The sequence below is a fragment of the Rhinopithecus roxellana genome, chromosome 20 (assembly GCF_007565055.1).
Source record: "Rhinopithecus roxellana isolate Shanxi Qingling chromosome 20, ASM756505v1, whole genome shotgun sequence".
NCBI lineage: Eukaryota > Metazoa > Chordata > Mammalia > Primates > Cercopithecidae > Rhinopithecus > Rhinopithecus roxellana.
The window spans coordinates 29363108-29376287 of record NC_044568.1 but is presented as its reverse complement, the minus strand read 5'-3'; the positions used below and the strand labels follow the sequence as shown (position 1 = coordinate 29376287).

General features: G+C 38.0%; 1 protein-coding gene across 1 annotated transcript in view; it reads left to right on the top strand.

Moving 5' to 3' along the window:
* The window catches only part of LONP2 (lon peptidase 2, peroxisomal), a 108963-nt gene that overhangs the window by 57345 nt on the left and 38438 nt on the right, over positions 1–13180 (top strand). The window contains exon 11 of the mRNA XM_010354870.1: positions 732–865. Coding sequence (XP_010353172.1) covers positions 732–865 — 134 coding nt within the window. The remainder of the gene's footprint in view (positions 1–731; positions 866–13180) is intronic.

Genomic DNA, 13180 nt, shown 5'->3' with positions numbered 1-13180 from the left:
GCATTTTCCACCTGATCCTGTCCATTCAGGTCCATCCAAAACTGAGAGACCAAAAAATGGTTTCACTGTATAATGGTCTGTGGAATGTCTTAATGGAGTTTGATTCTAATGTACATGTGTTTAAAGCAGCTCTGCTTAACCACACGTAGAGTCTTTTTCACAGTGTCACAGTGCTTTCATCACTTAGCATACCTTCTTCCTTTAGAAATCTTCACAATGAAAATACACTGAAGAAAGGTGGTGAGCAAAGTGCCTAGTGAAAAACAGATTTCTGTCTCAGATTTGTTTTTGTTTTAGTTCCACAAAGAGCACAATTTCTTTTATTCTTTCAGCAATATTTCAAATACAATAAATTTATCTAGAATTTTCCTAAATTGACCAATTTTGTTTAAGAAAATTCTTTAACAAATTACCGAGGAGTAAACAGTTTTTTAATATGGTGCCAAGTTTACTTTGGCAATGTAAATTGAACTAGAACTAGGGTTCATTTTTAAGTGTAGGATCATAATTCAAAATAATCTGTATAAAGGACATTGTTGTAGCTGAAAATACATCAGAGTACTGAAGAAATAACAATAATGAGGAGTTTTAAGTGTGGAAAAGCTAGTACTCAAGAAAGGGTAATGAACTTTTAAATGTACACTGTTTCTTTACTAAAATTGTTAATCACATTACTTCTATTTTTTTAGGTGGTGTATAGTCAAAAATAATGTATTTTTCTTTGATGACAGGTATACCAGAGAGGCAGGGGTTCGTTCTCTGGATAGAAAACTTGGGGCCATTTGCCGAGCTGTGGCCGTGAAGGTGGCAGAAGGACAGCATAAGGACGCCAAGTTGGATCGTTCTGATGTGACTGAGAGAGAAGGTTGGTGACCTTGTTCTGGCATTCTCAGGCCTGGTGGCTAGGAGTGAGTGACAGAAGAAGGTTGGGTATGGAGGGGGGAAGGTGTTGAGTAGTCCTTGGAGCAGTGACATGCATGATTCCACTGTTAAATGCATCCAGTAAGTAATACCTTAATGTTTCAACATGTTTCATCAAGAGGATTGTCTTTTACAAATAGCACAGTTTTGACTGGAATAATACTCAATATGAATACTTTGAGGATATAGGAACTGTATTAGGGTTCGCTAGAGGGATAAGACTAATAGGATAGATGTGTATATGAAGAAGAGTTTAAGGAGTATTGACTCACACAATCACATGGTGAAGTCCCACAGTAGGCCATCTGCAGACTGAGGAGCAAGGAAGTCATTCCGAGTTCCAAAACCTCAAAAGTAGGGAAGCTGACAGTGCAGCCTTCAGTCTGTGGCTGAAGCCCCAAGAGCCCTTGGCAAACCACTGGTGTACATTCTAGAGTCCAAAAGTTGAAGAACTTCGAGTCCGATATTCGAGGGCAAGAAGCATCCAGCACGGGAGAAAGCTGAAGGCCAGAAGAATCAGCAAGTCTGATCCTTCCAACTTCTTTTGTCTGCTTTATTGTAGCCATGCTGGAAGCTGATTAGATGATGCCCACTCAGATTGAGGGTGGGTCTGCCTCTTTCAGTTCACTGACTCAAATGTTAATTTCCTTTGACAATATCCTCACAGACACACTGGAACAATACTTTGCGTCCTTCAATCCAAACACGTTGACACTCAGTATTAACCATCACAGTAACTTTCTCCAGATGTATAATGATGGTGTATATTATGTATGGGTTCTGGTGTTATCTTATTTCTTTCTGACCCAGATAGTTAAGTCTTTAAATAATTCATAACATAAAAAGTTTTTACAACGTTAGAAAATCCATGCTGTTCAAGTACTGCAAGGGCAGACTTTGTACTCTGGAATAGCTCCATGTGTAATAATTTTTCACACATTTTCTTTTACAGATAAATAAATGTAATTTAAATTATTATTTTAAAAATTATTGTGGAGGTGTTCTATTACTGGAATCAATCAAATGTGGACGTTCTTTGGTACCCACTTAAAATATTTTAACTGGCCGGGCACAGTGGCTCATGCCTTTGATTCCAGCACTTTGGAAGGTTGAAGTGGGCAGATTACTTGAGGTCAGGAATTTGAAACCAGCTTAGCCAACATGGTGAAACCCCATCTCTACTAAAAATACAAAAATTAGCCGGCCCTAGTGGCAGGCATCTGTAGTCCCAGCTACTCCAGAGGTTGAGGCGGGAGAATTGCTTGAGCCCAAAAGTCAGAGGTTGTAGTGAGCAAAGATCATGCAACTGCACTCCATCTAGGCAACAGAGTGAGACTCCATCTCAAAATTTCTTGCCTCAGAACTGTAAGGGGTCTCAGTTCATCATATTATCATATCATGCTGTTACGCAGTTTGCCAAAATTTGCTTTAACAAACATGAGTTGTAGGGAATTGACAATTCCTTTCATAGTAAAGAGATTTATTAGATTCTTCTACCATTTTCATAGCTCTTTCAAGAAAGAAGTTGGATGACTATGATTAAAGAACCGTAATTTATGGTGGGCCCAGTTGAACAGACACAGCCAAACGTCTTTCTTGTTTTTCTATCAGTTGCTGAACACAGTGCATTTTACAGCAGTAGCATGAGTCAGCTTTAACAGAATCCTCCTGTGGCCAGTACAGTGCTTCACCCCTGCACCCCCGTGCCTGGAACCTCACTGGTTCATTTTCTCCAGAGAGTAAAGCTCCTATCACCTGTTGGATTGGAGGGAGGCAGTGCCTTCATTATGTGGAGTAGGAATAGAGGTAGTGAGTTCTCATTGTTTTTTATCCAGACTTTAAAACTTTTGCTTTATTTTTATTATTTTAATTTTATTTTATTTTATTTTTCGAGATGGAGTCTCGCTCTGTCGTCCAGGCTGGAGTGCAGTGGCACAATCTTGGCTCACTGCAACCTCCACCTCCCAGGTTCAAGCGATTCTCCTGCCTCAGCCTCCCCGGTAGCTGGGACTATAGACGTACGCCACCATGCCCGGCTAATTTTTGTATTTTTAGTAGAGACAGGGTTTCACCATGTTGGCCAGGCTGGTCTTGAACTGCTGACCTCAGGTGATCTGCCCACCTCAGCCTCCCAAAGTGCTGGGATTACAGGTGTGAGCCACTGTGCCTGGGTTTATTTTTATTTTTTATTTTGACTCTGCCTTGGGAGAATCTAGAAAACTTTTGCCTTTCGTCCCACTCTTCACCCATGCTTTCAGGGCTACCTTGAATTTCTTAGCTTTTGGAGACTCTTAAGACCCACATCAACTTGTTGTTCTCTACCTCTAGCCCCACAGACATTGAAGTTTCTGCTTTGTCTGGCCTGTTAAGTGTTTGTTACTTTTTGTCCGTGTACTTTTTGTTTTTCAAAATTTTGTCAGTATCTCTTGTCAGCTGTTGTCTTCTTTCTCATTATTTTTGTTCTTGTGAGTTTATATGTTTTTTATTTCTTAATTGTCATTTTAATACGATTGGACAGGAAGTATAAATGCGTGCCCACACTACCATTTATAGAAATTTGAGTTAAAAAAAAAAATGTCCTAGATGGAGGGAGTACCTATCAAGGGTGGAAATCACTGGTATAGATGACAGTGACAGTGGAGAACTGAGGTCTATAAAAGTTAAGACCTAGATCTACATGCTCCTGAATTTCCCCTTTTTATTCTTAACAACACTTCCTTTGTGCTGTGATCTCAAGCAGCTGAGCCTATGTCTTTTGGCTTTTGTCTGATATAAGAGAAGGTAGAGGATGAAATAAATGAGTTTATTAGGTAACACATTTTGAAAATTGTGTTTAAGATTTAGATGATGTATGTTAGAATTAATACATTCAGAGGAATTCATTGTCAAGGGAAACTTTTGTATAGTTATACATTGCTTGATGTTTATACATACATCCATTAGCATATTTCTAATAATATCTTTAATTATACTAGCTATTTTAAAATGACCCACAAATACTCAAGGAATTGTTCAGTTTGTGAACTGTGTGAGAACTACAGTTTTTCATGGTAACATTTATTTGTGTGGTTTTTAAAATTGGTGATCACAGAACATCTTCTAAATAAGACAGTTAAGCAGATTTGCTTAGTTAAGATATCACCAAGAGCATCCAGATGAACAGAATAAATACTTGTCTCTTGGAGATGATTTTGGGTGTTAGTCTTTACTAGAGGCACAGGTATGAACTCCAAGTTGGCTCTAATATTATGAGATACCCTTGAGTAAATAACAGCCATCCTCTAGACCTTAGTAGAATGATTATTAGGTGTCCTGAATTGATGTTTATGACCTCAACCAAACCAAAAGAATAATTTCTACAAAAGAGTCTGTGTTAGGTTTTCATAGCACCAACTTCAAATGGAGCTTAGTAATGAAAAGTTTCTCATTAAGAAATGAATTATTTAAAATTAGAGTATAAAACAAGACAGTTGTTTTAGAAACTTCAAGTAATACAGTGTGGGAGTTATTTTTAATGTTAAAAATAAAGCTTTCCTAATTCAAGCATGAGAGATTTAAAAAAATAAAAAATAAAAAATAAGGCTGAACTTGGAGTTACTGCCAGGAAGAAAAGTAATTTTAGGCCACAAGCTTCAAAACAGGCAGAAACCTCCAGTGTATCAAACTTTCTGGAATAGGCCCAGAAGCACTGATCTGTGAACACTTATCTTTGTATTTGTGGGGTCTTAACTGGCAGTTAAAGAGACTAAATAATAGCAGGGAGTTTAAAAAGCAGGTGAGATTTAGAGTTGATCGATCTGTGTTAGAGGAGGAACATTTTTGGTTTCAATCACTTACCTATAAAGTGTGAGAACTGTTTCTTTGAAAGAATGCTGCCTCTGTTTTTCTGCATGTTGTTAGTATTTTCTGAATTGCCCTTTTCCTTTCTAGGGTATTTGTTGGATTGAGGGATTAATTGGATTACATGACTACAGTTTTATTCTGCTTTTTGCCTGCCTTTTGCCAAGAAAGACACAAACCTTTCATGTATTTAATTTTGCATACTTGGGTGTTTCTAAACAGGGTAAATGTTCATTTGTTTAAGTACCCATGTATCATATATATTCAATTTACATCTAGCAAGATTTTTCCTCAAAAACTATCCTAAGCAAAGAAGGATTTATATTATAATCAGCCCTTATAAAGTTTCTCATAATACACTGCATTCTCAATTACTTTATTTTTGAAGAACATAGTATTTGAGGAAGTTACATTAAACAGAAAGAACCTTGGTAGATACTAGTTTCTGATTATTCTCATAGAAGTCACCTGAAAACTTGGTTAGAAAAAAAAGACAAAATTAATACAAATTTAACTGTTATTCATGAAATGTGTAAATGTTGTGTTATTCCATTTTGCTGTGCTATACACGAATACTTAAGGCTGGGTAATTTATAAAGAAAAGAGGTTTGTTTGGGTCAGAGTTCTGCAGCCTCTATAAGAGGCACAGTGCCAGCTTATAAGGTGAGGCCTTGGGTAGCTTATGATGGAAGACAAAGGGAGAGCAGGCATGTCACATGGTGAGAGAGGGAGCAAGAGAAAAAGGTGAAAGAGCCAGGGACCTTTTAACAACCAGCTGTCACTCATTACCATGGGGAAGGCACCAAGCCATTTATCAAGGATCTGCCCCTGTGACCCAAACACCTCCCAGTAGTCCCCCCTCCAACAATGGGAAACCAAAGCTATAGTAATCAAAACAGCATGGTACTGGTATAAAAATAGACACATAGATCAATGGAACAGAATGCAGGAACTAGAAATAAAGCCACAAATCTACAGCCGACTGATCTTTGGCAAAGTAGACAAAAACGTACACTGGGAAAGGACAACCTATTCAGTAAATGGTGCTGAGAAAATAGGATAGCCATATGCAGAAAGAATGAAACTGAACCACTCTCTCTTATTTTATATAAAAATCAACTCAAGAGGCTGGGTGCAGTGGCTCACCTGTAATCCCAGAACTTTGGGAGGCTTAGGTGGGCGGATCACTTGAGGTCAGGAGTTCAAGACCAGCCTGGCCAAAATGGTGAAACCCCGTCTCTACTGAAAATACAAAAATTAGCCGGGCATGGTGGCGCACGCCTATAGTCCCAGCTACTCGGGAGGCTGAGACAGGAGAATCACTTGAACCCAGGAGGCAGATGGTGCAGTGAGCCAAGATTGCGCCATTGCACTCCAGCCTGGGCATCGCAGCAAGACTCTGTCTCAAAAAAAAAAAAAAAAAAAAAAAAAAAATCAACTCAAGACAGATTAAAGACTTAAATTTAAAATCCAAAACTAAAACATACTAGAAGAAAATCTAGAAAAAATTCTTCTGGACATTGCCCTAGACAAAGAATTCATGACTAAGACCTCAGAAGCAAAAGCAACAAAACCAAAAGTAGACAAATGAGACTTAATTAAACTAAAAAGCTTTTTGTACAGCAAAAGAAATAACAGAGTAAACAGACAACTTGCAGAATAAGCAAAAATGTTTGCAAACTGCATATCCAAAAGACCAATACCCAGAATCTACAAGCAACTCAGGCAACTCAACAGCAACAACAACAACAACCACCACCCAAATAACCCCATTTAAAAGTAGGCAAAGGACATGAAAGACATTTTTCAAAAGAAGACATACAAGTGGCCAAGAAGCATTTGAAAAAATGCTCAATATCACTAATCATCAGAGAAGTGAAAAATCTACGAGATATCATCTTATACCAGTCAAAACAGCTATTTTTAGAAAGTCAAAAAATATGATGTTGGTGAGGATGTGGAGAAAAGGGAGTGCTTATATAGTGTTGGGAGAAATATAAATTAGTACCACCCCTATGGAAAACATATGGAGAGTTCTCAAAGAACAAAAAATAGAACTGTCATTTGATCCAGCAATCCCACTACTGGGTATATACCCAGAGGAAAAGAATTCATTATGTCAAAAAGATAACCTGCACACGTTTGTTTTATCCGATAAAAAAGTCTGTTTTATCTGGTGTAAAAAGAATGGAATCATGCCTTTTGCAGCAATATGGATGAAATTGAAAGCCATGACAATAACTCAGGAATTCAAATACTGAATATTCTCATTTATAAGTGGAAGCCAAATAATGTGGACATGTGAACATAGAGTGTGGAATAATAGATACAAGCATGAGCTACCGTGCCCAGCCTCAGAAAATTTAATTTCCCTCTTAATTTTGTCATTGACCCAAAGGTTGTCCAGGATCATGTTGTTTAATTTACATGTGTTTCTACATTTTTGAGAGTTTCTCTTCAGATTGATTTTTAGTTTTATTCCATTGTGTGAAGATACTTGATATGATTTTGATTTTTTTTTAATTTATTGAGACTTGTTTGTGGCCTGATGTTTGGCCTGTGTTGGAGAATGTCCCATGTGCTAATGAGAGAAATGTATCTTTTGTGGTTGTTGGGTAGGATGTTCTGTAAATGTCTGTTAGGTCCATTTGGTTTTAAGTTCAGTGTTTCTTTGTTGACTTTCTGTCTGTCTCAGTGATCTATTACTGCTCTCAGTGGGGTGTTGGAAGTCCCACATTATTATTGTATTGCTATCTGTCTCTTTTCTTAGGCCTAGTAGTATTTGTTTTATTAATCTGATACTCCAGTTTTGGCAGTATATACTTAGGATTATTATATCTTCTTGTTGAATTGATCCCTATGTCATTATATATATATATATATTTTTAAACTATTGTTTATTTACAGTCTGTTTTATCTAATGTAAGTATTGTTACTCCTGCTTGCTTTTGGTTTCCTTTTGCATGGAACATTTTTCCACCCCTTTACCTTCAGTCTGTGTGTCTTTAACAGTAAGGCAAATTTCTTGTAAGCAGCATATAGTTGTTGTTGTTTTTTAATCCATTGCACCAGTTTATATCTTTGAAGTGCTGCATTCAAGGTTAATACTGATGCATGAGGTTTTGTTCCAGTCATAATGTTAATTGCTATCTAGTTGCTTTGTAGATTCTTTTTTTTTTTTTTTTTTTTTTTTAAGCAAGAATCTTGAGTCTTGCTCTGTCACCCAGGCTGGGGTGCAATGGCACGATCTTGGCTCACTACAACCTCCACCTCCTGAGTTCAAGTGATTCCCGTGCCTCAGCCTCCCAAGTAGCCGGAATTACAGGCGCATGCCACCATGCCTGGCTAATTTTTGTATTTTTAGTACAGGTGGGATTTTGCCATGTTGGCCAGGCTGGTCTCAAACTCCTGACCTCAGGTGATCCTTCTGCCTCGGCCCTGAAGTGCTGGGATTACAAGCATGAGCCACCATGACCAGCCAGCTTTGTAGATTCTTTGTTTTTTATTCTCTCTTCGTGGTCTTCTGGAGTTCTGTCATGTTGCCCTTTGATTTCTTTCTTTTCCTTTTTTGTATAATTGTTTCATAAAACTTGTGAATTTCATGTGTTTTTATGATAGAGTATCAACCTTTTGTTCCCGTGTTTAGAACTTCTTTAAGCATTTCTCATAGGACCAATCTAGTGGTGATGCATTCCCTGATTTGCTTGTCTGGGAAACATTTTATTTCTCCTTCATTTGTGAAGGTTGCACTAGCAGGATACAAAATTTGAGTTTGACCATTTTCTTTAAGCACTTTGAAAATGGAATCCCAGTCTTTTCTAGCTTCTGAAGTTTCTGCTGAGAAGTCCACTGTTAGTTTGATGAAGTTTCCTGTATAAGTGACTAGACACTTTTATTGTATTTAGGGATTTTTCCTTCACATTGACCTTAGACAGCCTGATGACTAGATGCCATGGTGGGATCCTTCTCGCAATGTATTTGGCTGGAGTTTGTTGAGCCTCTTGTATCTGGATTTCTAGATCCTTTGCTAGACTAGGGAAGGTTTTCTCAATTATATTCTCAAATAGGTTTTCTGAAATTTTTGCTTTTTCTTCTGCCCTAGGAATACCTATGATTCATAGGTTCCGATGTCTTATGTAATTCCTTACTTCTCAGAGGTTCTACTCATTTTTAAAAATTCTGGTTTCTTTTTTTTTTTTTTTGTCTGACTGGATTAATTAAAAAAACTACCTTAAAGTTCTGAGGTTCTTTCTTCTGCTTGGTCTAGTCTGTTGTTGAAGCTTTCAAATGTATTTTGTAATTCCTTCAATGAATTTTTTATTTCTAGAAGTTCTGTTTGGTTTTCTTTTTAAAATATCTATCTCTTTGGTAAATTTCTCATTCATATCCTGAATTGATTTTCTGACTTCTTTGTATTAGTTTTCAGATTTCTCTTGTATCTTGTTGAGCTACTTTTTTTCTTTTAATTTAATTTTATTTTGAAACAGTGCCTCCCTCTGTTGCCTTGTCTGGAGTGCAGTGATGCAGTCATAGCTTACTGTAAACTCAAGCCGTCCTCTTGCCTCACTGTCCTAAGTAGCTACAAATTCAGGCACATACCACCACACCTAGCTTATTTTTTTTATTTTTTGTAGAGATGGAGGGTCTTACTATGTTGCCCAGGCTCGTCTTGAACTCCTGGCCTTAAGTGATCCTCCTTCCTCTTGTCTTGGCCTCCTAAAGTATTGGGATTGCAGGCATGAGTCACTGTACCCTGCCCCTGACAGCTGCTGCTGCTGCTTCGTCTTCGTCTTCTTCGTCTTCGTCGCCTTCTTCTTCTTCTCCTTCTCCTTCTCCTTCTCCTTCTCCTTCTCCTTCTCCTTCTCCTTCTCCTTCTCCTCCTCCTCCTCCTCCTCCTCCTCCTCCTCCTTCTCTTCTTCCTCCTCCTCCCTCCTCCTTCCTCCCTCCTTTCTCCTTCCTCCTTTTCTTTCTTCTTCTTCTCCTTTTTTTTTTTTTTCTGAGACAGAGTTTTACCTTGTCACCCAGGCTAGAGTGCTGTGGCACAATCTCGGCTCACTGCAACCTCCACCTCCTGGGTTCAAGTGATTCTTGTGCCTCGGCCTCCTGAGTAGCTGGAATTACAAGGGTGCGTTACCATGCCTGGCTAATTTTTGTATTTTTTTTAGTAGAGATGGGGTTTCACCCTGTTGGCCAGGCGGGTCTTGAACTCCTGACCTCAAATTATCTGCCCACCTTGGCTTCCTAAAGTGCTAGGATTACAGGTGTGAGCCACTGTATCTGGCCCCTGACAGCTTCTTTTAAATCAGTGTTTTGAATTCTTTATCTGGCATTTTGAAGATTTGTTTTTTAGTTAGGATCCATTGCTAGAGAATTACTGTGTGTTTCTCTGGGGGTGTCATAGCACCTTTTTTTTTTTTTTCATATTTCCAATATTACTGTGCTGATTCACTTGCATCTGGGATAACAGTTGCTTCTTCTTATTTTTTAGTTTGCTTTTGTTGGGGCAGGACTTTTTTTCCCTTGAGGATGTATCTATGATGTATGTTGAGTAGGGTGATTTGGCTTTGCTTCAGGGTGCATTCAGTGACATAGACACTGTATTATAGTGTTGGTTATAAAGTAGTCTTAGTATGGTGACTTTCTCAAATGCCAGTGATAGTAGTAATGTACTGGGTGGGTGATTGGGCTCAAGGCCTCCTGCCTAGCTGGGGTGGGCAATGGTGGCAGCAGAGGTCATACAAAGCTTGTTTTCTTCCAAGGCACTATGCAGTTGTATTAATAGATATTGTGATGGGTGGTGCAGAGTGACTTACTAGGAGGTGGTACTTGCAAATGAGCATCAGCTGCAATAGTGACAGTAGGGTGATTAACCTTTGTAATTCAAGAATTATTCAGGTATCTCAGGTACTGAGCTGGGCCATGAAACTTTCAGGGGTTCTGGTCTTGTGCTCTGCTTCCAGGGTAGATTATGGGGTAAAACCAGGCAGGCTGGACTAGTCAAGCTCATGTTTGAGTCCCCTGAATGGGTACTTTGGGCCTGGGATAAAATTTCCAGTGGCTGCCTCATACATTGTTTCAAGAATTACTTTATCTTAGATAATCTTGGTATCTGGTAGTGTAAGTCTTCCAGCTTTGTTCTTCTTCAGAATTGGGTTGGCTATTGTAGGTCCTTCAGATATTGGTGTAAATTTTAAAGTCAGTTTGTCATTTTCTGCCAACAAGTAAGTAAATAAATAAAACCTCCTGGGGCATTTTTATTATGATTCCATTGAATCTGTAAATCAAGTTGGGGAGAATTGACAATTTGATATTATTAAGTCTTCTAATTCATGACTAGCTTCATTTATTTAAGTCTTCTTAAATAAGTTTTTTTCTTCAGCTTTTAAGTTCCAGGGTACATGTGCAGGATGTACAAGTTTATTACATAGGTAAACATGTGCCATGGTGGTTTGCTGCACAGATAATCCATCACCCAGGTATTAAACCCAACATCCACTGGCTGTTCTTCCTGATGCTGTCCCTCCCCTCACTCCCACCCACGACAGGCCCCAGTGTGTATTGTGCCCCGCCGTGTGTCCATGTGTTGTCATCGTTCAACTCCCACTTATAAGTAAGAACATGCAGTATTTAGTTTTCTGATCTTGCATTAGTTTGCTGAGGATAACGGCTTCTAGTTTCATCCATGTCCCTGCAGAGGACATGTTCTCGTTCCTTTTTATGGCTGCATAGTATTTCATGGTGTATGTGTACCACATTTTCTTTATCCAGTCTGTCATTGATGGGCATTTGGGTTGATTCCATGTCTTTGCTATTGTGAATAGTGCTGCAGTGAATATATATAAGTCATTCTGTTCCTTTGGATATAAACCCAGTAATGGGATTGCTGGATCAAATGGTATTTCTGCTTCTAGATCTTTGAGGAATCACTACACTGTCTTCCACAATGGTTGAACTAATTAAACTCCCACCAACAGTGTAAAAACATTCCTTATTCTCCACAACCTTGCCAACATCTGTTGTTTCTTGGCTTTTTAGTAATTGTCATTCTGACTGGCGTGAGATGGTATCTCATTGTGGTTTTGATTTGCATTTCTCTGATCAGTGATGTTGAGCTTTTTGTCAATTGTTTGTTGGCAACATAATGTCTTCTTTTGAGAAGTGTCTGTTCATATCCCTTGCCCACTTTTTAATGTGTTTTTTTTTCTTGTGAATTTATGTTCCTTGTAAACTCTAGATATTAGACCTTTGTCAGGTGGATAGATTGCAGAATTCTTTTCCCATTCGTTGTCCGTTCACTCTGATGATAGTTTCTTTTGCTGTGCAGAAGCTGTTTAGTTTAATTAGATCCCATTTGTCAATTTTTGCTTTTGTTGCTATTGCTTTTGTCGTTTTCTTCATGAAATCTTTGCCCATGCCTATGTCCTGAATGATATTGCCTAGATTTTCTTCTAAGGTTTTTATAGCTTTGGGTTTTACATTTAAGTCTTTAATTCATCTTGAGCTATTAAATAATTTTTGTATAAGGTGTAAGGAAGGGGTCCAGTTTCTGTTTTCTGCATATGGCTGACCAGTTTTCCCAGTGCATTTTTATTAAATAGAGAATCCTTTCCTCACTGGTTACTAGTACAAAAACAGACATGTAGACCAATGGAACAGAATGGAGAACTCAGAAATAGGACCAGACATCTACAACCATCTGATCTTCTTAAATATGTTTTTTAAGAGTTCTGATCATTTTCAGTGGCACAATTTTACATAATTTTTCTTTAGATGTGTTCCTAGGTATTTGATCTTTATGTGTATATTATTGTAAATAATGTTTTTAAAATTTTGTTTTCTAATTTTTTGTTGCTAGTGTATGACAATGCAATATTGGCCTCCTGTTCAACAGACTTGACACATTCACTTATTAATTATAATTGTTTGTGGAATCGTTTGGATTTTCTGCATCCACCATCCTGTAATCACAAATGCAAATGTCAGTTTTTACTTCTTCCTCTCCAGTCATTACGACTTTTATTTCATTTCTTCCCTAATATGCTGTCTAAGACCTCCTGGAAAATGCTGAATAAAAATAATGATAATAGACAAAGTAAGCAGGATAAAAGCCTTTGAAGAAATTACCAACTGACATAGTCTTTGCTTTGTAGCTTTAGGTCACCCCTCATCACCCAATATTATAAAATTGCAATTCAGTAGGATTCTCAGAAACTGTCCAATTTGACCCTGATTTAATTCTCAACATTCTCCAGTAAACACTATGCCTTGCCTGTTTGACTTTGTTAACAGATGTGTCAGACAATCATGTGGTGAAGTGTGATTTTACTTGTTTATTCACCCTGAGATTTGCAGACAGTGTTAGTTCGTTTTGTGTTGCTGTAACAGAATACCACAGACTGGGTTATTTTAAATCAGCAGA